At 53.5% G+C, this 27,627-nt stretch overlaps 1 protein-coding gene across 1 annotated transcript in view; it reads left to right on the top strand.

Moving 5' to 3' along the window:
• MYO16 (myosin XVI) overlaps window positions 1-27,627 on the top strand; it is a 142,591-nt gene that overhangs the window by 43,104 nt on the left and 71,860 nt on the right. Inside the window, exons 7-9 of the mRNA XM_056109959.1 lie at window positions 1,174-1,254; window positions 1,878-2,083; window positions 22,706-22,814. Of these exons, the coding sequence (XP_055965934.1) occupies window positions 1,174-1,254; window positions 1,878-2,083; window positions 22,706-22,814 (396 nt within the window). The remainder of the gene's footprint in view (window positions 1-1,173; window positions 1,255-1,877; window positions 2,084-22,705; window positions 22,815-27,627) is intronic.

Raw genomic sequence — 27,627 nt, 5'->3', positions numbered from 1 at the left:
AAACCAGAGCCCGGAGGGAGAACAGTACAGTCTCCTGCCCCTGCGCCTGGCTGTTCCTCGCTGTGGCCCCTTGGAGGGAGCGGGTTGAGCTTTCCTCCCCGCCCCGGCAGCTGACGACCTCCAGGACCAGACACCACCATGCTGAGACCACTCTCCGCACACCTGAAGGTACCGGCAGAGGGACAAAGCCACGTGGGTTCCGGGGCCAAGATCTCCAAGCCTACTCAGATTGGAGTCGAGCATCCTCCACCCAGATCCTCCAAATTCCAGTAGGCGAGGGTCACACCCACCAACTGGCCCCCTGGCGCCGTGTAATCTCATCAGCGGCCAAGGCTCAGAGACTATAAAAACCAGAGCCCGCGAATGCGGCCGCGCGACATTTTATTATGACATCTCATTCCTACTTTGACAAACTGGCAGGCTCCCGAATGTAACCTGCCCACACGGCAGAGTCTGGCAAACTCCCCATGTCGTACCCAATATGCCAAATACCAGTAACAATGATGGGTCTCATTCTCCTAAAGAGCCTTGAATATAATCTCAGGGCTAGGATGAAGGAGACGTTACTGGGGCCTGCTCGAGGCAATCGACGAATAACAGGGTGATCTGTGATCTGATCTGTGATCTGTGATAGAGCCAGGAGTAACCCCTGTGCATGACTGGGTGTGACCCAAAAAGGAAGAAAAAAATAAAATTAACTTTAAAAGTTAAAAGAAAATCAAGTCTTTGTGGCATAGAATAGTCTCCTTTTGGGGCCAGAGAGTTGGAACAACAGATAAGGCACTTGCCTTGCACACGACCATCTTCCCTACAACCCCCATGTATGGTACCCAGAGCACCATCAGGGGTGGTCCCTGAGTGCAGAGTCAGGTGTGGTCCAAGATGAATAAAGCAGCATCCTTTAGCCTACAAGTGAGCTGCGCCAGTTGCATGATGTATATGGGCCATTTGTGCTTGGCGAGTTCCCGCCAAATGCCTTGGGACGGGCATCTGTTCTCCAGGAGGCTGTGCGTGAGGACGAGCCCCCTTCTCCCACCTTGTCCCCGTCCCTGCCCTGCCCAAGTGCCTGGGCTGCTCCTTTCTCACTGACCGTCGCGCCCCTCAGTCTGAGAACGTGTGAGTGGAAGTGTCGACTTGTGGGTGGTAACTACAGTGCTGTGTGTCTCCTCACAGTTGTTTAAGAAGAAGGGAGCCAGCACCTTCCTCCAGCGCCTGGAGCGCACCGGGCCAGCCACGGTCGCCTCCCAGCTCCGGGTGAGTCCATCAACGTGCTGACGGCGTCAGCCTTAAGTTTGGGATTTATCAGCTGAGGAGGGGGAAATATTTTGAGCCTTTCTGAAACACAAGTGGGTAGAAAACAAACAAGAGTCTATGTGGAGACAGGATTTTTTTTTAATTTTTTTTAGAATTGTGATTTTTAAAAGTTACTGATTGGGACCGGAGCACTAGCACAGTGGGGAGGGCGTTTGCCTTGCACGCAGCCGACTCGGATTCAATTCCCGTATCCCATATGGTCCCCCAAGCACTCCCAGGAATAATTCCTGAGTGCAGAGCCAGGAACATCACTGGGTGTGACCCAAAAAGCAAAACAAAAAAAAAACAAAAAAAAAAGTTACTGATAATTGAGTTTTAGATGTAGAATGTTTTGGCACCGGACCCTCCCCCAGTGTCTTGTTTCCCTTGACCGCCCCCGCTCTACACCGCCTGCCAGAGCTTGTCCCCCCTGGCTGGCCCATTTCTCAGTTTGGTGGCTGTAGTTCAGACCCCAGTTCTCAGTGCTGTCCTGGAGCAGGGGTTCTTTTCTTGATGCCTTTCTGTTTCCAGCGCCCCCTCCCCTGCCTTCTCGGGAATCAGCCGCCTTGTGCTTGTCTCTCCAGAAATCCCTCGCGGACGTTCTCGGGAAACTTGCGGCGTGCACCCCGCACTTCGTCCACTGCATCAAGCCCAACAGCGCCCAGCGGCCCGACGCCTTCGACAGCTGCTCCGTGTCCGCTCAGCTGCGGTACATCGGGGTCCTGGAGATGGTAAAGCTCAGCCGATACGGGTACCCCGTGCGCCTGCCCTTCACGCACTTCCTGGAGAGGTAGGCCCCTCCCCGGGGGCGGGCAGTGCTGTGGGGGGCGGGGGGGCTCTGCTTTGCTCCTGGGGCTGCTGGCCTTCTGGGGTCCGGAGGCGTGTGGGCAAGGGTCGGGGAGAGGGCGCTGGACGGTGCCAGGCTGCTCTTGAGAATCACTGACGACTTGTACTTACCCTTGGATTTAAAAACTTGTGAAATTGTGGCGTAGACTTGATATGATATGAAAGCATCCTGTAATTAGTAACAGTAACGTATTTATAGGACTGCTAATGAGAGATTAGTCTGATAATGCTAACGATTCTAAATTAGTGAAAGAAGAATAATAGGTGTTTTATATCTGCTGTTGTATGTATTGCGGGGCTCAGAGCCAGAAGTGCTGGGGCCTGCCAGGGCCCTACCTGGTGGTACATGTGTGTGTGTGGGGGGGGTAGGCATGCAGTCTTGGGGATGGAAATCAGGGCCTCAAAAAAGCACGGCATGTGCTCCCCCCAACCAACCACACTCCCAGCCACAAGCTCCTCCCTCCAGATGTGCACCCAGAGTGGGGAGATGGTTCAAAGGGTCGAGCACATACTCTGTGAGAAGCCATTTTTGACAATAAAGTTTTATTGGTTTATAGCTCCTGGGACAGATATTGAGAATGAGCTTTGTCAGGCTAGCAAAGATAGTCAAAAAGGACAGCCAAAAGCAAACCAGAACACATTTAGTGATTGTATGTTTGAAAAGAGAAAGAGCCTGGAGAGATAAAACGAGGCGGGGCGTTGCTTTGCATCAGCCAACCTGTTCGAGAGCCAGCACCACATGGTGGTCCCTGGGGACCACTGGGGGTGACCCCTGAGATCAGAGCCACGAGCAGGCCCTGAGCACCACTGTGTGTGACCCCAAAACGAGCAGAAATGTAAATAGAGAAAAAAGAATTTTAAAATAGTAGTTCTAATAGATCATGGGTAACAGTGTGATGCAAATGACACTAACCGTGTGCCTGGATATTCTTTTTTTTTTCTTTTTGGGTCATACCCAGCGATACTCAAGGGTCACTCCTGGCTCTGCACTCAGGAATTACTCCTGGCAGTGCTCCGGGGACCATACGGGATGCTGGGAATTGAATCCGGGTTGGCGGCGTGCAAGGCACACACCCTACCCACTGGGCTGTGGCTCCATCCCCTGGCCAGGACATTCCTCCCAACCAGCTCTTCATCACGCAGACATCTCAAGGCTTCTGTTGCTCATTTCCTTTTGAGACACTAACGTGATGAAACTGCTCAAGCAAGGCAAAATCCTGCCATATGAAATCAGGAATATGTAGTTCAGAACTAAGGGCTTCTAGTACTTAAGTCATGACTTAAGTTCTATATTCAGTAGCTTTTAACACTTGTTCCTGTGGTGGTGGTGGGGAAGTATTTTCTTGTGCATTCTGGCAACTTTCACAAAGACACAATGAGTAAACTAATAAAAACTATGAACTCACTTGAGCCATGCATTTGCAAAGGACCCATAGGACTCTTGAGGAAGAAGGATAAAGTTGTCTCTAAATCCCCGTGAGCTATCTATACAGCAGGCATATGAACTGCCAGATGTATGTTCCGGAGAAGCAAGATCTTCACGTCTATACACTCAAAAGTAGAATGTGGATGAGTCAAGAGCTGTTCTCCTCTGATTCGGCCCCTCCCCACTCCTCTGTGCACCCACCTCTTCCTGCTCCCTCTGTGGACCCGCCTCTTCCTGTTCCCTCTGTGGACCCGCCTCTTCCCATCTCCCTTTGGGTCCCCCTCTGGTCACGCTCTTCCTGTTCACCTCCATGCTGGTCTTCAGAAATGTTGGGGTCTGATGAGGCTGTTGCTTTTCATCTGGGGGATGGAAAGTCGACCCCCCACAACCACCAGCCCCATCCCCTCTGAACGCGAGTGGTCCTTAGCCCCAGACCCCAGAGGCTAAAAGCCCGCTCATAAGCAAGTTCCAATCCTACAGCTGCTCTGGCCAGAATCCCTGGAGAGCACCAGGTCCAGCCCCACATCTGCTCATGCCATGTGCTCTCAGGAGGGTCTCGACAGACTGTGGTGGGGTCACGGCAACTCCCAACCAAGCTTCAAGAGCAGAATCCTTTTCTGACCTCAGGTGCCATCAGAATCCGGATCCTGGGCCCACATCCATGAACCAGGTGAGGCCCCTGAGTCAGCATTTCTGACAAGTCTCAGGTGAGGCCGCATCCCCTCATGTGGAGACACTTCCAGTGTCACAGTTCTAGCCACGTGGGGATTTGGGGACAGTGGCTTTCCCTGCTGTTGACCCTAAGTCAAGGATCGAAGCTTCTACAAATGTCCTTCTCATCACAGTGGACTTGTTGGGCCCAAAGAGCTTCCAGGATCGACTATAGGTCTCAGTCTCCTCGTCTGTTGAGATGTCCCAGTGTGCCTCACATGCTGAGGATTCAGAAGAACTGAGAATGAATTCTGATGGGAAGGAGGAGTCATTTCCCCCCATGAACTGCTGCAAACTGTGTTCGAGTGTGTTCTGTGTCTCGGTTGTGTTAAACCGCCCTGAAAGCATGAATCAAAGCTGTGTCTTACGGGGTCTCCGATGCCCCTGGGAAAACCTTTGGTAATGTGGGTCTCAAGATCATTCTTCCAATCAGCAGTTATTTGAATTAATCTAGTGCTCCAGAAGACGGTGTGAAATACAGCCGTCTGTGCCTGTACTTCGCTGTGTGTATGCAAAGTGGGACAGGTCACAGACTACAGTGGTTAGAAAAACGTCTACCTTTGGGTTTTGTATTTCCCGAGACCAGTTTTATGTGTATTATTTTGCCAGAGCTACTCTCTAAGGAACAGTCTGTGCCATTATTATCGTTTAAAATTAATTACGATTTTTCATCTTTTAGGGGTAGTCATCTCTTATTAATCCATCCCTTTGGGCAGAGGGCTTGCCTGTTTCTTAATCACACTGTCTGAGAATTATAGATGTTTAATCAATGTTTTCAGAATGAACAGGGCCATGAAGACCCATGGCTACTTAATTGAAAGCAATGTTTCTCCCTAACAGGATTTATTTGGTAACAAGAGAGCAGAGATGAGAAATGACACATTCTGGAAAACCTTTGCATCTCGTTCTCTATTTTTTGTGGCTACACCCAGCAGTGCTCAGGGCTTCCTCTGCTCTCAGGGATCTCTCCTGGCAGTGCTTGGTACTATGCATGGCGCCAGGGACCAAGCCAGAATCAGCTGCGTACGGCACACTCCTTGGTCCCTGTCCCATCTCTCCGGTCCCAAGTGTCTCTCACCAGCCTTGGCGCTGGAAGGAGATGTGAACCCTGCAGTCCACTCTGGTTTGCAGTGACCCACCAGTAGGAGCAGATGCTTCGCTCACTTTGGTGGAAATTGGCCAGCTTTTCTCTTAAATGAAGGGCACCAGCATAGGACATTATCTCAAAATATACCGAGCTGTAGAAAGGCGACTAGTGTCTATGGAGCCTGGAACACAAACCATCCACCGCCACGCCCAGACATAAGCTCCGGTCTGCTTTCTTGAGTATTCAGGATGCTCGGGAGAGTTCAGAGACTCCCTGGGTAGTGAGGAACCATTATAGCAGCAAGGCTCTGGGGGTGAAGAGGAGATTTCGGTCACCGAAATAACAGCTGACAAAAGTCCTCGTGTGAAACCTTGAGTTCCTCAGTACCTTGCCATGCGCAGACTTCACCCCGGAGAACAGCAGGCTGTCTCAACACGGTAGCAGGAAAGGGAGAGAGGAGAGACAGCCCAGCAGGTAATGAGCTTCCCAGTGTGCCAACGACCTGGCCTCAATCCTGGGCACTGTGCATGGTCCCACAAGCACCAGGAGGAGTCATCCCTGAGCACAGAGCCAGGAGTCAGCCCTGAGCACAGATCCAGGAGTCAGCCCTGAGCACTGCCATGTATAACACCCCCCCTCACCCACCAAACCAACAAACGGTTAAGGAAATGCAGGGGGGCAGGGGAGCGGTTCCCAGTCCAGTCCCATTGATGACCCGACACAGGGCAGGGCAGGGCAGGGCAGGGCAGGGCAGGGCCTGGCCCCACCCCGCTTCTGGGCAGTGAAGCCTGGAGGTTCAGGTGTGTAACAGAATGATCCAGAAGCCCTCCGTGCTGCAGGGGAACGGTGCCGGCCACAGTCGGTGCCTCTTGAATAGAAATGTGAATTGATAACTCGGGAGCTGCTCGATCCCTGAACGCTGTGCGGCAGAGGCCCGCGTTGCTCAGGCTTTGCCAAGTTGGAGCGTAGCCTCTGCTGGCTCCGCTGTCTGGGCCTCAGCGACATGGGGGGAGGAGATGAGCGTTTGGATAAACAATGAAGGAGAGAGAGAGAGACAGAGAGACAGAGAGACAGAGAGACAGAGAGGGAGAAGGAAAGGGGGAGAGAACGAGAGAACCAGGGACGGGCGAGAGAGGAAGAGAGAGAGGAAGGAGACGGGAGAAGCAGGAGAAGGCCCAGAAGCCGTCCGTGTCCCCTCCTGCGTCCCCTCCTGCTCTCTGCTCGTGGACGCAGTGGCCCTGTGTCCTGTGTCCCTGCAGCCCGGGCCTGCGGGTCCCCCAGCCGGGGAGGAGCGTCAGCCGTGGGCTGTGGGTGACTCAGCTCTGTCCCTGGGTGCTGAGGACTCTGCATCCAGCCCAGCAGGCGGGTGGTCTGTGCCCGGGCAACGGGGGCTTCGGGCCAGGCAGTGGGGCTGGGGGCCTCGGGCAGAGCCCCAGAGTGTCCCCCCCCAGGGCTGTGTGGCCCCCATGCCTCTGCCTGAACCTGCGTCAGGGACGGGCTGACCCAGCCCCAGGCGTGCAGCTGCCTCCCCCCCAGTACCCCTCCTCCCCCTCCCCATCTCCCCTTCCCTGACCTCCTCCAGCTCTTTCCCCTCTCGCAACCCCCACGTTCCTCCCCAATCCTCCTGCCCCACCCCATCCCTCTGTCCCTCCATCCCTCCGTCCCTCCATTCCTCCATCCCTCCATCCCTCAGTCCCTCCATCCTTCCATCCCTCTATCCCTCCATCTCTCCATCCCTCTGTCCCTCCATCCCTCCATCCCTCCGTCCCTCTGTCCCTCCATCCCTCCATCCCTCCATCCCTCTGTCCCTCCGTCCCTCCATCCCTCCATCCCTCTATCCCTCCATCTCTCCATCCCTCTATTCCTCCCTCCGTCCCTCCATCCCTCCATCTCTCTGTCCCTCCATCCCTCTATCCCTCCGTGCCTCCATCCCTCCATCCCTCTGTCCCTCCATCCCTCCATCCTTCCATCTCTCTGTCCCTCCATTCCTCCATCCCCTCCTCCCCTCCATCCCTCCACCCCATCATCCCTCCGTCCCTCCATCCCTCCTCCCCTCCATCCCTCCATCTGTCCCTCCATCCCTCCATCTCTCCACCCTTCCCTTCCTCCCCATCATCCATCCATCTCTCCATCCCTCCTCCCCTCCATCCCTCCATCTGTCCCTCCATCCCTCCATCTCTCCACCCTTCCCTTCCTCCCCATCATCCATCCATCTCTCCATCCCTCCTCCCCTCCACCCCTGCATCCCTCCATCTGTCCCTCTGTCCCTCCGTCTCTCCTGCCCTGTCCCTCCCATCCCCTCTGTTCTCTCCTTGTGCTCGCTCCTCCCCTCTCTCCTCCCGCCAGCCTATCCCGCTCTCCCTCTTCCTGCCCGTTCTCCAGGCCCTCCCCCTTCCTGCCTGTCCTCCCTGCCTCCCGGGCAGGGCAGCGGGAGCACCTCCCTCTACCCACCCGAGGCCTTTGCCTGGTGGATTCCCGGTGGGGCCTGCGGACAGTCGTGCTGGAGCCAGGCACCAAGGGAAGGGAAGGGAAGCCTTGCTGAACGCCAGGGCTTCTGGGAGCACACAGCACCTCAGCCCCGCCGCGGGGCCTGGACACTGACAGGGTCAGTCCTGGGGGGGATGGGAGCAGTTTGGGGGACCCTGCCATGGATCCCTGCGTCTGGGGCAGGAGCTGCCTGGATAGCGCCCCAAGAGCACTTTTCCTAGGGTTGTCAGGTTCTTTATCTGGGCGACCCAATCCTGCCAGCGAGGTGTTTGAACATGCCAGAACTCTGATCTTGCCAGGCTGTCATGCTCATGCCAGGGGTCACAAGAAGGCCTCGTGCCCCGGCCAGGATCGAGGCAGCCCCTCCCGCGACTCAGCCTGATTCCCCATCTAGAACGACCATGCTCATCCTTCCAGCTTCCTCCTCCCCTCCCGCCCCTTCTCGCCCCGCCCCACTCTCCCCTCCATGTCCCCTTTCCCCCTCCCCTCCATGTCCCCCTCCCCTCCCCTCCCCTCCTATCCCCTCCTATCCCCTCCCTTCCCTTCCCTCTCTTCCCTCTCCCCTTCCCTTTCTTTTCTTTCCTTTCAGTTTTTTTTTTCTTTTTGGGTCACACCCGGCAATGCTCAGGGGTTACTCCTGACCCTGCTCTCAGGAATCCCTCCTGGCAGTGTACGGAGGACCATATGGCATGCCGGGGATCAAACCCGGGTTGGCCACGTGCCAGGCTCGAGTGATTGGCAGTGTTGTTCAGTGTGGCCGTTGATCTCCTGTGCACGGCATGTCCCCAGGAGTCAGCTCATGGTGGCTGGCTTTGGCTCCCCGGGGCGGGGGAGGGGGGGACAGGTATCAGCCGTGGGCGTCTCTCAGCCGTGTTCAGAGAGTGTCCCCTGGCACGTGAGGCCCAGGGCGGCTGTGGAATCAGGTCCGTGTGTCCCGATTGTCCTGTGAAGACGGCGTGACCCAAGCCTCCAGGTACCCACTGCTGCTTGGCCAGCTGAGGTCCCTGCAGGGCCTCCTCCATGTCCAGGCTACTCTTTCAACCCAGGCCCGCCCCCGGCCCAGGCCACCTCTGCCCCCAGTGCAGTGGGACTCCCCAGGCCGTGCCCGCTGCCCTCCGGCCCCGGGTCACGGCTGGAGTCTGTGGTGTCCATTCCAGGCTTGCTCTGTCCTCTGTCACTGGGTTTGGGGCCATGGTCAGTGGCTGCCACTGTCAGTGGGTCAGCTGGCTTCTCCGGGCATGACTGTGTATGTGTGAGTGTATGTGAGTGTGTGTGTGAGTGTGTCAGTGTGTGTGAATGTGGGCCAGAGAGGTAAAAATGTATGCGAGTATGTGTGAGGGTGAGTGTGTGTGAGTGTGTCAGTGTGTGTAAGTGTACGTGAGTTTGTGTGAGTGTGTGTTTGAGAGATTGAGTGTGTGTGAGTGTATGTGAATGTGTAAGTGTGTGAGTGTGTGTATGTGTGAGTGCATATGTTTGTGTTTGTGAGTTTGTGTGTGTTTGAGTTTGTGTATGTGTATGTGTGTGAGTGTTTGTGAGTGAGAGTGGGTATGTGTGTGCATGTGTATGCGTGTGTGAATGTGTGTGAGTGTGTGCATGTGTTTGAATGTGTATGAGTGTGTGTGTGCATGAAAGAGAGAGAAGAGAGGGAGGGAGGGAGGGAGGGAGAGAGAGAGAGAGAGAGAGAGAGAGAGAGAGAATCGCCGCTTCCTGCCCTCTATGCACTAGGGAGCCATGGGGTGAGTGTGGGGAGGGGCCAGGGTGGGGGCATCCACTTTACCTCTTACTGGGCCACCCCCGCCCACCACTCCATGACCTGTGTTGTTGGGCTACCTGTTGGGGGTGAGAGTCAAGAGGACCCACTCCGTAGGGCCAGAGAGGTAACCCAGAGAGATGGTGCTTAGCTTGCCCATGGGCTGGTCTGGGTTTGACCCTCATAAGCCCCTGTGTCCCCCGAGCTCCGCCAGGAGGGGTCTGAGTGCAGAGCCGGGCTAAGCCCTGAGCACAGCCTGTTGTGGCGCAGAAAATAAAAGACCAATTCAATTAATTAACTAGAATACACGGGCTGGAGCGACAGCACAGTGGTAGGGCATTCGCCTTACAAGCGGCCAACATGGCCGACCCGAGTTCGATTCCTCCGCCCCTCTCAGAGAGCCCGGCAAGCTACTGAGAGTATTCGATATGCCAGACACAGTAACAACAAAGTCTCCAATGGAGACGTTACTGGGCCCGCTCGAGCAACTAGAACACACACACACGCGCACACACACAATGCATGCACACACACACTCATGCACACACATGCATACACACACTCACACATCTCTGCCACAGCAGGGCCTGCCCTCACGTCCTCTAGAACACACACACGCACACACACATGCACACATACACACAGTCACACATGTACACACACACACATGCATACACACACATCTCTGTAACAGAAGGGTCTGCCCTCAGGTCCCCTAGAACACACACACACACACACACTCATGCATGCACACACAAACACGTACACACACATGCATACACACACACTCACGCATCTGTGCAACAGCAGGGGCTGCCCTCACGTCCTCTAGAATACACACACACGCACACACACATGCACATACACACACACACATGCACACACACTCATGCATCTCTGCAACAGCAGAGGCTGCCCTCACAGCCCCTAGAACAGATCGGGAATTGTCTCAGAGAAATGTGCGCCCCGGCGAGGATTTGGGCAGGAATTCAGGTAGAGAGTGGGACTGCCCCTTGCAGACCAAGCAGCGTTCACCCTACCTTGGCTCTGGACCTCTCTTCTTGCTGTTCTTACTGTATGTCCTCACCAGGACTCCTTGCCCTTGTCTCTGTCCTTGCCCTTGGCGCCATGTGCAGATGATGGAAGGAAGCACGTGGCCCTGTGCTCAGTAGGTCATGACTCCTTGTTGGGTGGACCGAGCACTCAGGGTCATGTTTGAATATTTTGTAGAGTTGTGGTGCTGCTCCAAGTTAGCACTCATTGATCTGATACCAGATGCAGTATTGGACCAGAATACTTTTTATCCCCTAGCTTAAGATCTCTGCTGTAATTATATGTAAATATTTCCATTTTTATGCCACCATTTATGCATTACTGTGAGCTGCTGATTTGGGGGCCTTATTGTATGAATAAACGTCTCATATCATTCCCCCCAAAATGCTGAATCATTCTCTGAAAATTCTAGTCTATACAAGGATTCGTCTATGGATTGGTACTCCTAATCCAACGTTGATACTCCTAATTCAATAATAACTAATATTACATTAGTGCCTTAGTATTGATTTGAAAATAACTTTATGATTGGATGTTATTTTTTCTTTACAATGCTCTGTTAAGTACAAACATTCACTGTGATATTTATTGCAAAGGTAGAAAATTTATGCAGTAGATATATTTTTAAGAATAAGAACATCAAATCACAGCAGACACCATTGATAATCTATGTTTAGGTGAGAAGCTATTTTTAATTCAGGGTGGTTTATAGTTAGCACTGACCCACTTTATGGAGTCTTTATTATTTTTTCTCTTGAATGCTTGACTTCAGCGACATAGTTGTAGGACTATTACTTAAAACCCAAGACTTTACTTCCCTGGCATTTAATAATAAAGGTAACAACATTTAGAATGATTTAGTTTTAGAATAAAAGTCATTTGTTTTGTTGTCAGGAAATCCATATTTGGATTTGTATAATATGCTTTTATATTTTAAACCCATGTTCTCATAAGTATCTCCCTCCCCTTGTGACCTTGCAAAACTCCCAATACACTTCTGCACAGACTCTCACATACTTTCCTCACATTGTCGGAGTGGGGTAAAGTGTTCGGAAGGAAGTTTGGATTTCCTCGGAATAGTGAGTCTTGCAGAGGGAGGCCCCAGGGGAGGGGCCTGAACATCATGCGTGTGGGAGTTAGAGATTTGAAACGAATCCACGAAGCAATGGTAAAATCATGTTTGATGATATTTGCACAACCTTAGCAACTAACAATTGGGGTGAGGTGAGTTTTTTTTCTAACTGTGATCGACATGACGCTAAAAGCTCTGAGTCCTGCCCAGATATTAGAAGACCTAATGTGGCAGTCATCAAAACCGTGTCTCCCCTTTAAGAAAAGAACGTCTGATTGCTCTCTACTAAGGAATGGAAACCATTGTTGCTACATGAGATTTAGTAATGATCAGCCAAAAAAATGACCAAACCTTTCGATTTATTAAAATGCGTAAACAAAACCAGTCCACCAGCAGTGACGCACAGCGGGGGTTGCACTGTACTGAGCCATGAGGAAAAGCCGCGTCCACAGGCCCACGGACATCTCACAACAGACAGGTGCCTGGGCACTCTCCTGTGTTGTATGCCCAAGACCACAACGACTCCCGCATCCCACAGTGTCCTGGGCAGGGCCCTCAGAAAGTGGGGAGAGAAATATGGGAGACGAGACGTCTGCCCTCCCTGCACCCTCCTCCATGCCAACTGAGGAGAGTCCCAACTCCAAGTGTAGACGCCATCAAACACACACAGGCCCAGGACAGGACTGGAGCCTAATATCCTGCTTTTGTTCTTTAATAATCATTTATCAATCAGATTGTCACCAGATGTCTTCCTGGGGCTGCTATTCCTCCCTGTGTACCAGCTGATATTTCTAAATTCAACATCATTCAAACACACACTCACACACTCAAACACACAGACGCGCATGCACGCACATGCACCATTCATATACACTTTCCCTCATACAAACACATACACACCAACCATTCTCTGGCTCAGATTCTCTGCGTTGGTGCCTCTCAACCTTAATTGCTCGGTAGGCTTATAGAATTTCAAAAACTTATGGATGGCTGATTTAGGAAGTGATTGAGGTTGCCAGATAGGATATAGGAAGTTCCGTTAAATAATTTCAGATAAACAGCAAATGTTGAAAATTGGAAAAAGGATTCTCATAAGGATGCTGTGACATTCGAAAGTCTGTCTCCAGCCCCCTGACTCTCTTCCCTCCCTGCTCTCTTTGTTTCTAATCTTTCTTCCACACATACTTACGGATCATCTGCTGTGTAGAAGGACTTCTTAGCTGCAATGCCTATTAAGAAATTATTGACTCTTTTTTGTAGCATCTATTCTGATAAGCATTTTATTAATTCTCATAACTGATAAACTGAAGAATAGTTTGTGACATGGAAAAGGTAGCAATACACACTCACTTCTTTTCTTTTGGTTTCACTTTTTAAAAATTTTTATTTTTTTAATGTATCACTGAAATTCTTGACTCTTATAGACTATTCTACTCAAATACATTTATTTTATAAATAGGGTTTTCTTTTTGGTTGATTTATGTGAACAATTGTTGGATGTTTGGTCCCCGCCCATGGGCTGTGTGACCACGTTAGCACCTCCAAAGCCCATGGGATACACTCTGACTTTCCTTCAGCACCTACATTCTCACCGTCACTTCTGTAATTTTTACAAGGTAAGAATTTTTCATCAAGCAAGTTAATGGTATTAGTTCCCTGGTTAGCACATTCTCCCAGAAGAAATGCGAGTTATTAATGATTTCATTTTCCTTTACATGAGTTGTCGTCTCCCCTCTCTCCATTGTGCTTTAAGGATTTTCTTTCTTTTACACCGGTTTTTAGTTATTTGAACATGAAGCCTCCAGGTATAACTTTCCTCTTTTTTCTTTAGTATTCATACAGTGGTCTCCCCATTTTTATTGAGTCACTGTGAAATACACAGAAAGTTGTTCAGAATTTGGTTCCAACACCCATCTCTTCACCAGTGCACATTTCCCACGACACATGTCCCCAGTTTCCCTCTATGGCAGGCACATACTTCTCCCTCCCTCCCTCCCTCCCTCCCTCCCTCCTCCCTCTCTCTCTCCCTCCCTCTCTCTCCCTCCCTCCTTCCCGAACTCCCTTCCTCTCTCTCCCTCTATCCTTCTCTCTCCCCTTCTTTATCTCCCCCTCTCTCCATCACTCCCTGCCTCTCTCCCTCTCCTTCTCTCTCCCTCTCTCTCCCTCTCTCTCTCCCTTTTTTCTCTATCTCTCTCTTCGTTTCTCTCTGCCTCTCTCTCCCTCTCTCTCCCTCTTTCTCCCTCTCTCTCCCTTTCTTCTCCATCACTCTCCCTCTCTCTCTTCCTCTCTCTCTTTCTCTCTCCTTCCATCCTTCCCTCTTTCTCAGTTTTGGATCTATGAATCTATGTGTTTCATGAACCAAACAGGGCTATTTGATCTGTATCTTCACTCAGATGTGTGTGTTTAGCTGTCCCCTCTGCTCTCTCTCTTCTTCAGAGATGGGCACATTTGATAATTGAACTCATTCCACAGGTCACTGGCGTCTGTCATTTTCAGTCCCTTAAGTGCTTTATTTTGGAGTCTTTCTGTTTCTGTCTTTAGGTTCATTAATCTTGTCCTCTACAATTTTAACACTTAATCTAATCAAATATATTCTTTGCTTTGGCTTCTATAATTTTTATTTCTAGAAGTTTGGGATTTTTTTAATCCCTTATGGATTTCACGTATTTTATCCTTATTTTGATATGTTTGTCTACTGCTTTCTTATTTATTTCTGGTCTACTGTTGATTTTTCTCTTTACCATATATAGATCTCGTTGCTCTGCTTCTTGGCACATCTGGTGATTTTTGGTTGGATACCAGCTATCGCTAATTTTACTTTTACAGGGGGTTCGTGCTTCTTTATTTCTAAAATATATTATTAATATGGTCAAGATAATACGATAATAAGATGTTGCGCGAATGTAACCTGCTCACACGGCAGAGTCTGGCACACTCCCCGTGGCGTACCCAATATGCCAAATACCAGTAACAATGATGGGTCTCATTCTCCTACCCTGAAAGAGCCTTGAATATGGCACTTTTTAAAATATCTCAGGGCTAGGATGAAGGAGACGTTACTGGGGCCTGCTCAAGGCAATCGATGAACAACAGGATGGTCATGATCGTGATTGTGAATGTGGTCAAGGAAATATTTAAGTCGGTTGGAAACGGTGTATTGTTCTGAGGTTTGGCCTTTAGGTTTTGGTAGGTAGACTCAGCCTGGTGTGAGGTCGAAGGCTGTTGCCCAGTACTGACCCCAAACCACTGACTCCTCGATCAGTGCCCCTGAATCATGACCAGTTTGCTCTTCATGATGGGAGTAGCCCGAGATCGCTGTCTTTGACCTGGCCTGGCCTCTCTCACCCACTTCGGTGGCTCTTTGCCAGGGTTCCTTTCCTGGAATGTGCCGGTCAGTCGGCAGTCCTGTCCTGTGGGGGGCCCTGGAGAGCCTTTGGGGAGCTCTGGGGGGCTCTGCGGTGGGTTTTGGTGCGTCTCTCCTCAGCCTGCTGCTGTGTGAGCTCAGGCTTCATGGCATCCTCCCCTCACACCCAGGGCTCCTTGGGCTCCCCGGAGTCTGTCCCAGAGCCTCGGGCTGGATCTTCCTCCAGGAAGCCTTGGGGCTCCTCAGGGAGCTCACATCACTTCACTCTGACCTCCTGAGGTCATGGCCCTCGACCCTGTGACACCTTCTCATTTCCAAGTCAGTGGAGGATGGAAGGTAAAATCAGCCATGATTCCTCCATCCTGGTTGGAAAGAGAAGTCCATTCGACTCTTTTAGTGTTGGTTTTTATTGTTGTTTTTATTATTTTTTATTTTTTATTTATTTTTTTTATTAGTGAAACACCATGAGGTACAGTTATAGACTTACAAATTTTTGTGCTTGGGTTTCAGTTATACAATGATCAAGTACCTATCCCTCCACCAGTGCCCATTTTCCACCTCCACGGGTCCCAGTATCCCTCCCACCCCTCATCCCCCCCACCCCACCCTGCCTCTGTGGCAGGACATTCCCTTTTGTTCTCTCTCTCTCTCTCCTTTTGGGTGCTGTGAAATGTTGGTTTTTAAATTAGAGGTGAGCTCTATTGTGGCTCTGTTGCTCTTCTTCGGGTATCTTCTGTGTTCGTGTAAGTCAGTCTTATGACAGACAGCTTCTTAAAATGATGCTATTGTATGGAATTCGGTATATTTTTCCCTCAGACAACTTTTAATAGTTTAAATAATGCTAAACTTTCTGCTGCTGTGATTATTCAGATTATGTATACCAATTTTCCCTAAACAGACATATCTTTGTACAAAATTTAACACAGAGCAGCTGGCATTTTATAAAATGATGATGCTAGACAAGAGTTTGGGATAGGAAGTGGAGGCGAATACTGTATTTATAGGCATGTGCGGTATTTTAATTAAGCACGTTAGAAATTGTCCAGAAGCTGATGGCTTCTACCCGTATTCTGGGGGAAATTCATAGGTGGGAAGCTTCCAGGACCCAAATGGTCAGAAATGCATATTTATGTGCTCGGTTCGGAACAGACTTGGGAACATTTGGCCCCTACCCTGTGCCCTCCTCCAAAACTTGTTTTGAATTTTTAAAATGCCACCTACTGTGCTCAGAGAAGAATTTGTAAGTCAGGAGAAAATCTTCATTCTCTTGTTGATCATCTATCTACCCATTTAGCCCAAGGAAAAAAATGGCATAAAGGGAAAAAAAAGTCTTAAGGTTGTTCAAAATGAATAAACAGATAGGATCTGGGGGAATTGTCTCTGCAGAGGAACTCTCATTGATGGTCTCATGTTAGCACAAACTTGGCTCAGTGCCCATTGCCTGAAGACACGCCTGTCGTCTTTTGAAGACAGTGCCATGCAGGAAGCAGGAAGCTCGGAAAACAGGAGTGACCTGGGGGCTGGAGTGATAGCACAGCGGGGAGGGCGTTGGCCTTGCATGTGACTGGCCCGGGTTCAATTCCCAGCATCCCATAGGGTTCCCTGAGTACCGCCAGGAGTAATTCCTGAGTGCAGAGCCAGGAGTAGCCCCTGTGCATCACTGGGTGTGACCCAAAAAGAAAAAAAAAAGAAAAAAAGAAAAAAGAAAGAAAAGGAGTCAGTGAATACGTGGGAGCTCAAAGCAGTGTTGGAACTGGAAGCCAATGGCGGTTGTGTCCAGCCGGCCGGAGGCCTGCAGCCGTGGACAGTGATAGAGCGGGAAGGTGCAGCCCTGCGCGAGACCCTGGGTGGCCGCGTGCTGCAGAGGGACATCAGAAGACACCATGAGGGAAAGAGGGGCCAAACGCCCACAGCCCAGATGCTGGGCAATGTCTGTTGCTGCAGCCACGTGCAACAGCAGGAATCTGCGTCCCTGTCCTACGGGGCAGTTCCTGGGCATCGTGCCGGGAGACAGCAGGAGGACAGCATGAGAGGGCTCTTGCGGCCTCAGCGCCAGTGCCCAGCAGGGGAAAGCTGCGGAATGTCCGGATGGGAACTGCCCCTCCCCCTCCACACTCCTGCCACACCTCTGGCTGCCTCCGGGGACCCCCAGGCTATCCACTCAGCCCCCACAGGCTGGTCACTGTGGCCAGCCTCCTCAGAAGCACTGGACTTTGCTGGCTTGAGCGCAGTCACGTGACAGCCCAGGTGGAGGTCACTTACTTCTAAGTCCAGCTGTCTAGACAACGGCTGGACATCAAGGCAGTGGGTGGTCCCCGTGTGGAGCCCTGAACCCTACATGAGTGATCAGCTCAAAGCCCGGAGTAAGCCCAGAGCATCGCTGTGAGTGGCCCTGAAACCAAAACATAAATCAGAGTATGGGAAAAGAGTTGGGGAGCAGGTGCATGCTGTGACCCCCCAGTCCCCCGGCCCAGGTGTGTCAGTCATTCCTGAGCAAGGTCTGAGGGATGGGAACTTCCCAGGTCAGCCACCGAGTGTGGCCCAGAGACTGAGCCCGAGTCTGGACCATAGTGTGTGGCATTCTCCGGAGAGGGGACACCGGCCAGTGCCAGGACAGGCGCCCTCCAAACCCGGAAGTGCATCCGACCCTCAACCCTCTGTCCCCCTGCTGGCTGGGGGCAATGACAATGAGCTCCTGAAGCCCAGAGCGCCCCATGCAGCTTCTGAGAGAGGCAGGAACCTGTTGGAATAATGAGCCGCAGAACGTTCCGGCCCGTTCCGAGCCCAGGAGCTGGCTGTGCCCGCGTGGGAAGGAGAGAAATCTCTGGAATAACAATTTTCTCCCACAAACAAATCGACCTGTCTTGTTTTCCTGTCGCTCGGCAGCGGGAACAGGTCAGGCCGACCCTGGTGAATATTTGATTAAGGAGCAAATTGCTTGAGGAACAGGATGAATCCACTCAGGCAGCGCGGCTCAAAGCGGCCCCTTAGCCAGGCCTGCCGACAGGCGAGCAGCTGTTCTTGTCCAACTCGTAAACAAGCTGTTCTTGTACCTGATAAATACAGACTCTGCCGCAGCCGGTAAAGCTCGGCAGAGCTGAGACAGAGGGACACACGCAGTGTGGAGGCGGCTGGCGGCTCGGGAGGGCGGCCCTGGGGAGCGTGGCAGAGAGCCTGGTTCTAGTTCGGAGCCCCTCCCCCTGACTCCTGGGACAGGCCCCAGCTGGCGTCCCCCGCCCTGGTCCTTTCGGCTGAGGCTGAGCGACTGGACGCCTCCTGGTGGCCTGGCCTCGGAGGCGCGAGTGTGGTTCTGGGCTGGTCTCTGTTGCACCAGTTCCCAGTCTTTGGGTCCCTACTGCCGTCTGTGCCAGGACAGCCTCCTCTCCCGAGCTGGGGTGTCTCTGAGCCCTCCCGGTCCTTCCCCGCCCCCCTCTGTCTGCGGGGAGAGACGGGGCTTCCTTCTGTGACGGGTGGCAAGGAACGTGCCCACCTGAGGCCACCCCCTATGCTGTCCGCTGGCCCTGGGCACAGGCACAGGTGTCTTTTAAGGAAGTGGGTCTGGAGGGGGGGTCACTCCCCTGCCTGGGCCCCAGCTGTGTGGCCACAGCCTGACATTATCTGCTGCAGCGGGAGAGAGCATGTCTGGTGAGAAGGGGCAGCTGGGCATCCCCGGGTGTGGAGACAGAGGGCCCCAGGCAGGTGAGGGTCCGTCCTGTTGCCCCTTTCTTGCCCACACAGTCGCTGCCCACGCGGTTCTGGGCGCTGGGCTCTGCACAGCAGCGCTGTACCCGTTCATAGGGCAGCTGGCCTGGGAGATCCTCGTGCCCCTCAGGGAGCAGCACCCACTGCAGGGTGGGGCGGGAGGGAGAGAGACCTGCACTTGGAGCCTCCAGATCCCAGGGAGCAGAGAGGGTCCCCCGGTCCGGCTTGTGGGTGCCCCTCCCCCACACCACCTCAGGGTTGAGGGGACGGGTCTCCAGAACCAGGGGACAGAGTCCATCTCCCACTCATTTTGTGTCTCTGATTCTGGAATTTTGGCCACCCACGGGGATGGTCTGCCGTGCTCCCGGCTCTGTGCTCAGGGTTCCCTCCTGGTGGGATCGGGGCCCCCATGTGGGAGGAACTCAGGCCAGTGTCCACCAGAGCTTGGGAGAAGCTGGTTCAGATCCCCTCTTGGCCGTGTCCCCAGCTGTGCTGGACTCGGGGGTCAATGCAGAAACCAACTCTGCCAAGGAAAGAGGGTGGGGACACGCAGACACGGTCGCCGTGCTCAGGACAGCCACCCTGGCCCTCCCCAGGGGCCTCTCGGGGCTGTACCCCAGGACTGTTGCATGAGATAGCATAGAGTCTGGCCCCTCTCAGAGCCGAGCAGTGCAATCCAGGGAAACACACTTCCCACTTGGAGCCTCGGGAGATCTGGGGGTCAGGGCACACCCTCTGCCTCTCACAGCTATGCCCCAGGGGCTGGGAGGCCACTGGAGGGCAGAGCCCCTGTATGGGCACCGAGGAGGGCCGGCGGTCACCGTCCTGGGCAGCAGCCACGGGAAGGAGCACGGGCAGAACCATGGACAGAGGCGCAGGCTGCTGCCAGCTGGCAGGGAGGGTTCCCGGGCTGGACGGCCCGCCTGCCCAGAGCAGCTGCAGAGAAGGACGGGAACCAGGCTGGACCCAGCTCAGGAGCCCCACGGGGGTCTCATGAACTGGGTGGCCAGGCCTGTCTGTGTGTCCCCACACCCTGCCCTGAGCCCTGGCCGTGGACGCCCTGGCCCCCAGCAGCGCCCCTTCCTCTCGTCCGCCCACCTGCCCACTGCCCCCTGCAAACCCGCCCTGAGCAGAGCGTTGATGGGTTTGCTGCTCCCTCAGTGCGAGAGGAAGGTCAAGCCCAGCGCCCAAGCGCCTGTCATCCCTGATCTTGCTTGTCCTCATGCTAGCTTCACCCAGATCCACCCCGAGGCACACCACCCGCATGGGGGACCCACAGGCTGGAGGCTCCCGGCCCCCATGGGACCCTGGCAACCCTCGGCTCTGCCTGACTCCATGCAGATGGGGTCGTGCACGGCGCCTGGGGAAGGATCTCCCACTGGCAGGGAGTGGTCATGGGCCATCCACGGGTGTAGCTAGCTGGCGGGGAAGCCCCGAATCGGGACACGCCCACGCGGTGTAGACGCACCCAGAGCACCACATGCTCAGCTCCGCCCTAGGGGAGCACTCCCCCATCCTCAACACCCACACCTTCCGCACCCTCCTGGGGCAGCCAAGAGCAGGGGGGTTGGCCGGGATGTGACCACCCATCCCGCTCATGCAGTCTCCGCTGCTGCCCGAGCACTGGGCCACAGGAGCAGGAAATACCCACAACTCCTCCCCTCCCTTCCTCTCCTCCTTCTCCTCCTCCTCTCCTCCTCATCCCCTCCCCCTCGTCCTCCTCCCCTTTCCTCCTCCTCCCCTCCTCCCCTCCCCTTCATCTGCCTTCCCTCCTACTCCTCCTCCTCTTCCTCCTCCCCCTACCCTCCTTCTCTCCTTTCCTCCCCATCCTCCTCCTCATCCCTCTCTTCCTCCTCCTCCTCCTCTTCCTCCTTCGACTTCTCCTCCTTATTCTCCTCCTCCCTCTCTTACTCCCCCTCCTCCTCCCTGTCCTCCTCCTCTTCATCCTCCTCCCTCTCTTCCTCCTCCCCTCCTCTTTTTTCCTCTTTCCTCCCTCTCCTCCTCCCCCTCTTCCTCCTCCCTCTTCTTCTCCCCATTCCTCTCCTCCTCCTCCCTCTCCTCCTCTTCCCTCTCCTCCTCCTCTCTCTCCCATTCCCACTTTTCTTCCTTCCTCTTTTCTTTCCCTCCTTCTTCCTCTCACCCTCATGCCCTTCGTCCCATGCCTCCTGCTCCTGCTCCTCCTCCTCCTCCTCCTCCTCTTCATGTGCCTCCCTTGGTGCCATTTGCCCTCCATGTGCCTGGCTTCTCTGCTGGGGGCCCCCACCAGGCTCCCCTCCCCCGTCCCTCCTGCTGGGTCTGCAGCAGATACGTCGGGCTGGGCACGTCCTTCCTCTTTGCCCAGAGGACATTCCTTGTAGACAATGCTGAGTTGGTGCCTCAGTCTTTGGGTAAAGCACAAAGACAGTGGAGCAGAGAGTGAGTTCGCTCAGGGGATAAAAGGGCCACAAGCACCCGTGCTTCCAGGACGGGAATCAAACCCAAAACACCCAAGGCCACCGCGGCCCTTGGAAGCACATCTGCCCCTCTCTCTTCCTCCTCCTCCTCCTCTTCTTCCTCCTCTTCCTCCTCCTCTTCCTCCTCCTCCTCCTCCTCTCCCCACCCTCCTCTATCTTCTCCCCTTTAGGACCATCAGTGCAGAAGGAAAATTCTCACAACTGTATTTCTTAAACAGGTGATTGAGTTTGGAAAGGCAGTTCTGAAAACACTCATGAGGATTAGAGAGAGGTCTGAATCTCCGGCTCAGCCGACATCCCCTGGTTACCGCCGGGACCAAGCACTGAGCACTGCCGGGTGTGGCCCCCAAATACAAATAGATGGCCATGAGTAGGGAATAAATGCTGCCCTCTTTTTTTTAATTTTTATTAGTGAGACACCATGAGGTACAGTTGTAGACTTAAAAATTGTTGTGCTTGGGTTTCAATTACACAATGATCAAATACCCATCCCTCCACCAGTGCCCATTTCCCACCACCACGGATCCCAGTATCCCTCCCACCCCCCATCCCCCAATTCCACCCTGCCTATGTGGCAGGGCATTCCCTTCTGTTCTCTCTCTCCTTTAGGGTGTTGTGGTCTGCAAAAGAGGCATTGAGTGGCAGTCATGTTCAGACAATAGTCTACTTTCAGCATGCTTCTCCCATCCTGGGAGGATCCTCCCAACACCCTTTATTTGGTGCTCCCTTCTCTATCTGAGCTGCCTTTTCGCCTAGCATGTGTGGCTGGCCTCCAAGCCATGGAGTAAACCTCCTGGTACTAATCTAGGTATTCTTGGGTGTTAGTCTCCTATTTTGTTACTTTATGGTCCCCAGATGAATGCAGTCTTTCTATGTCTATCCCTCTCTTTCTGACTCATTTCGCTTAACATGATACTTTCCATGTAGTACCACTTGTATATAAATTTCATGACTTCATCTTTTCTAACAGCTGCATAGTACTCCATTGTGTAGGCGTACCAAAGTTTCTTTAACCAGTCATCTGTTCTCGGGCACTCTGGTAAATGCTGCCCTCTTAAGACGATGTCTCCCGTCTGCCTGGGAGAGTCTCAGTAGCCCATCTCAGCTCGGGGAGGCACCTCTCGTCTTCTCCATGACTTCTGTGTGACTGACTGCTCGCTCTACGGACCCAGCAGCGTCACAGTTTCTTCCCCAGGGGAGTCCAGGAAGCCCGGGGCGTGAAAGTGGTTCTCCAGAGCCTTCTCAGCTGGGCAGGGCCACATCCGCTGCCGCTCTGGCTTCCTCCTGGCTCTGTCCTGGGCCCGCTCTGGTGGGGCCCAGAGGACCGGATGGGTGTGGGCCTGGGTGTTGACCTTGCACTTTGCACCACTCCAGGAGAGGAGAGATGCAGACGAGGGCTCCTGCAGCCCGGGAGGATCACCCCGTGCTCCCTCCCCTCACGCCTCATCTGCTCTTCCCCAGGTACCAGCCCCTGGCCACCGCCTTCCTGGGAGACAGGCCGCCGCCCACCGCTGCACCCCGGGACTCCTGTGGGCGCCTCCTGCAGCTCTGCAGGCTGCACGGCTGGCAGGTGAGTGTCACGCCCACCTGACTCCACAGCCAGGCGCCAGGCGATCAGAGGCCTGGGCTCCCCATGAGTGTCACAACCCCTCATCCGGGCACCAGGCAGTCCGAAGCCTGGGTTTGGCCCCTCTCAGAGGCAGGGGCGGCATCCTGGGCCCTGCAGTGGCCTTGGGCTGGTGTGACCTGGGCCTTGGGCATGGCTGTGGGCTCAGGGCGCCCAGTCTTCTGGGAGGAAGACACACCCTGGATACTTCTCTCCAGTGCTGGATGGAAGAGACAGGCCCCAAAGGAGGGCAGGCTCTGCCCCAGGCGCCAGCTGCTTGGCCAGCTGAGGTCTCTGCAGGGCCTCCTTCGTGTCCAGGCGCTTTCCTTCGACCCAGGCCCGCCCCCCCAGACCAGGCTGCCTCTGCCCCCAGCACAGTGGGACTCCCCAAGCTGTGCCCACTGCCCTCTAGCCCCGGGGTCATGGCTCGAGCCTGTCGTGTCCACTCTGGGCTTGCTCTGTTCTCTGTCACTGGGCTTGGGGCCATGGTCAGTGGCTGCCACTGTCTGGCTTGGCTGGCTTCTCCAGGCACGAGTGTGTCAGTGTGTGTGTGAGTGTATGTGAGTATAGGTGAGTGCATGTGAGAGCGTGTGAGAGTGAGTGTGTGTGTCTGTGTGTGAGTATGCATGAGTTTGTATGTGAATGTGTCTGTGTATGTGAGTGTGTGCATGTGTGTGAGTATGTTGAGTGTGAGAGTGTGTGTCAGTGTGTATCAGTGTGTTTGTGAGTTTGTGTGTCTGTGTGTATGAGTCTGTGTGTCTGTCCATGTGTGTTTGCATGTGTACGAGGGTATGCGTGTTTGTGTGTGTATGAGTGTGTGTCTTTGTGAGTGTGTGTGAATATGTCAGCGTGTGTCAATGTGTGTGTGTCTGTGTGAGTCTGTCTGTGTGTGTCAATGTGTCAGTGTGTGTGTCTATGTGTCAGTGTGTCTGTGTGTGAGTGTGTCAGTGTGTGTATCTGTGTGCCTGTGTGCGTGTCTGTGTGTGTGTTGTCGGGGTGGTTGAGAATTGCCACTTCCTGCCCTCCGGGCACTGGGAAGTGTCCAGAGAAGCTCGCCCATGGGTGGAGTGTGGGGATGCAGAGGAAGGGCCTGGGCTGGGGTCCCTCTCTCCTGCACCCCAGCCCGGCCAGCCCACGCTCGATTTTGAGGGAGGGCGTCCTTTGCAGTGGGTGAAACTAAAAGGGCCTCAATCAAGGGTCACTCACCTGGCAGGCCTGCCCGGCCCCTGGCATCCTACCAGAGGTCCAGCAAACATCCCCCAGAGACTCCACGGCCACTCACTGAGGGCCTGAAGGAGCTGGTGGCCTGGCTGGGTCTCACAGGGGCGGGCAACAGGGTCCTTCCAGGAGGGCGTGTGTCTGGCCCGAGAAGCACATGGGACATGCGACATGCGGGGCCTGGGTCGGGGACGGGGGGAGGCGAGTCCCTTGGCCATGTCCGGCCCAGGCTTGGAGGTGGGTCCTGCTCAGTGCCGGCAGGGCCGGGCCTCCGAGACGACTCCTCTGGCCCCCGAGGATGCTGGCTGCAGCCCACACAGCCGAGGAGCAGCTGGAACAGGCAGCGTGAATCAGCCCCATTGTCTGGGCCCTCTGCCTCCCCGGAACTGAGACTCGAGCTGAACTTTAGCAGGAGGAGGAGGCTTCCGCCTGCTCCCCGCCCCAGCCCTGGCACCCGAGAGGGCTGGAGGGAGGGGGCGGGAGGGACCGCGGGGGGTGGGAGTGGGGGGGCCCACTCGCGGCCGTGACATCAACCGGGGGCTCGTCGGAGCAGGGCCGCCTTGCTGCGGGCTGAGTCACAGGGCTGAGTCAGCACCGGAATTCTAAAGTGGGCTCTGCCGCGTAGCGGCTCTGCCACGGTGCGGGGCCGTGGGTGGCCGGGAGCTGGTGCCGGAGAGCTGCGACTCCCTGCTCCTGCGAGGAGAGACTCAGGGCTCACTTGGACTCACTGGCTGCGGGTGTCCAAGGGGTCTGCAGGGGCTCAGAAGCACGGTGATGGGAGAATGGAGAAGGGCCCTCACATCTCTGGGCTGACCCCCTACCCAAACTCTCTACTGTCCAGAGGGGCTCCAGGGCCAGGAGCCACAGAGAAGCACGTTCATCTGGAGCGTGTTGGGGTCTGTGTCCATGCCCAAGGGGAGGGGGGACAGACCCTTCCTCAGCCTCTCCCAAGGCCGACAGGGACCCTGGATGCAGCAGTGGGTCTCACTCGGTTTTCGTGTCACTCGGGCAGCTGAGCGGCTCTCACAGTCAAGACTCCTGATGGAAGCCCAGCAGGGCGGGCGGGGGGAGGGGGGAAGGTTGCAGGGCTGCGGGGGTCCGGGTCAGCTTGTGTGGGCGGTGGAGAAGCCGGGCGGTCTGTCGCCCTGGGACTGCAAGGCTGTGGGCTCTGCAATGGGTCCATGGGGGCTACAGAGTTGATGGGGACCGTGCGCGGGGCCACAGGGCTGTGTGGGTCAGTGGTCAGGTCTGTGATCGCCATACCAGGAGACAGTGGATTAGTGTCATTTTTCTCTATGTAGCCTGTATGGAGTGTCAACCGGAAATATGGATCTGTCTATTCAAAACCAGTCCTCTTGTGTCACAGACAGGCCCTGGGCTGTGAGATTTTGGCACTGGATTTTGGGGGGGCTCTGGGCCACAGCCACAGTGCTGGGGGTTACTCGGGCTCTGCGCTCAGGAGGGGAACTCCCTGTTTAGAGTCCGTTTCCACTCTCAATTCTAGCCCAACCCCGTCTCTGTGCAGAGAAGAGACATGTCAGCAGGTGAGGGAGTCAGCCTCGCTTTGGACAGCAGGAAGTAGCCTGGGTCAGGACACCTGTGCAGGTAGAGGTCGAACCTCTGTGCAGTGTCAGAGCTGGGCTGGGTTTGGCAGATACTCTCCCTCTGCCTGTTCCCTGCATCACACAGGCCTGGCTTTCAGGGGACTCATCTAGTGTCATCGTGTTCCAAAGGTAGAGCTTAAAGGCGTGAAGCGGCTAAACAGGGGATCATGGACCAGGGGCTCTAGCGCATGCCCTCATTCATCCGATAGATTGCTTTCGTTCCGTGTTCTCCACGTTCTCACCAGCCCGGTAGGTGAAGGGCAGAGAAGCCCAGGACCTGCCTGTCCCGATCCTCTGCCACCAAGTGTTGACTCGCCCGGAGCTGTCAGATTCCCCTGTCCGGGGGGTGGGGGGAGAGCAGAGACAGGGCATTATATGCCATCGGGCCAGCTGCTGGCTACCAGTGGGGGGTCTGAGCCTGGTGCCTCCATGCGACTCTGCCTGCCAAGGGAGTCACAGGGGAGACGCGGCCAGCCAGAGGACGGAGATGATAGTGGCGGTGGCCGCTTGAGTCCAGGGGCTTGGGAGCTGTCTGTGCAGCTCTGGGGGAGATGGTCGTCTGCTCCCTCGGTCTCTGTGGAGTGAGGTAGTATCTCTTTGTTGATTTGCACATCCCTGATTACTAGTAATATAGAACATTTTTATATGCCTTTTAGTCATTTTGTGTTTCTTCTTTGGGGAAGTTTCTGTTCATCTCTTCTTATTTTTTGATGAGGTAGGATGTTTTTTCCTTGTGAAGTTCTGCCAGTGCTTTATATAGCTTGGATATTAACCCTTTATCTGCTGTGTGGAGTGCAAATAATTTCTCCTAGTCTGTGGGATGTCTTTTTATTCCTTTGAGGTGCAGAAATGTCTTGATTTAATGCAACCCCATTTATCTTTGCTTCAACTTGCCTGGTCAGTGGCATTTCATCTTTAAAGATGCTTCTAGCTTCAGTGTCGTGGAGAGTTCTGTCTATGTTTTCCTCTGTGTGCCTTAGAGATTCAGGTCTGATATCAAGGTCTTTAGTACATTTTTACTTTTTTATGGCATTAGAGTTCTGAGTTTTGGTGTGTTTTTTTTTCCATGTGACTGACCAGTTTTTCCAGCAACACTTGTTAAAGAGGCTTTTCTTGATTCACTTCATATTATTTTGCTCCTGTATTGAAGATTATTAACTTGTCATATACCTGAGGGTCTGTCTCTGATTTTCAGTTATATTCCATTGATTCGTGATTCTTATCTTTTTTTCTAGTACCACACACTGTTTTAATTACTACCACTCTGTAGAACAGTTTGAAGTTGGGGGAAGTGGTGCCTCCCATCTTCTTTTGTTCTGAGGATTGCTTTAGCTATTCTGAATGAGGGTATTGTTCCATGTGAAGTTCAGGAGTGTTTAATCTTTAAAAAGAAAAAATGACATGAGTCTCCCCATAGGGACTGCACCAAATCTGAATAGTGCTCTGAGGAATATTGTGATTTTAACAATGTTAATCCTCCCAATCCATGAGCAGGGGACGTACTTCCATTTCCTGGTATTCTCTTTTATTTCTTAAAGTAATTTTTTAAAATAATTTTCTTTGTAAAAAGTTTTCCACATCTTTAGTTAATCCCATTCTTAGGTACTTGATTTTCTGAGGCATAATTGTAAATGAATTTTTTTAAATCTCTCTCTCTTCTATTTCATTATTTGTGTATTGAAAAGCCATGGAGTTTTGCTGTTAATTTTGTAGCCTGCCACTTTGCTACACAAGCATTATTTCTAGGAACTTTTGGGGGAAAGTCTTTAGAGATTTCTAAACATAGTGTCATGTCATCCACAAATAGTAAAAACATCAAGCTTTTACTTCCTTTCTTTACTTCCTTTTTCTTCCTTTCCTATATAAATTCTCTTAATATCTTTTTTCTTGCTTAATTGCTATGGCAAGTACTTCCAGTACTATATTGAATATAAGAAGTGAGTGAGAAGCCTTGT

This window comes from Sorex fumeus, unplaced genomic scaffold, assembly GCF_029834395.1.
Source record: "Sorex fumeus unplaced genomic scaffold, SorFum_2.1 ptg000008l, whole genome shotgun sequence".
NCBI classification, from domain to species: domain Eukaryota; kingdom Metazoa; phylum Chordata; class Mammalia; order Eulipotyphla; family Soricidae; genus Sorex; species Sorex fumeus.
Note: the sequence above shows the minus strand (reverse complement) of the source record. Positions and strands in the feature narration are given on the sequence as shown.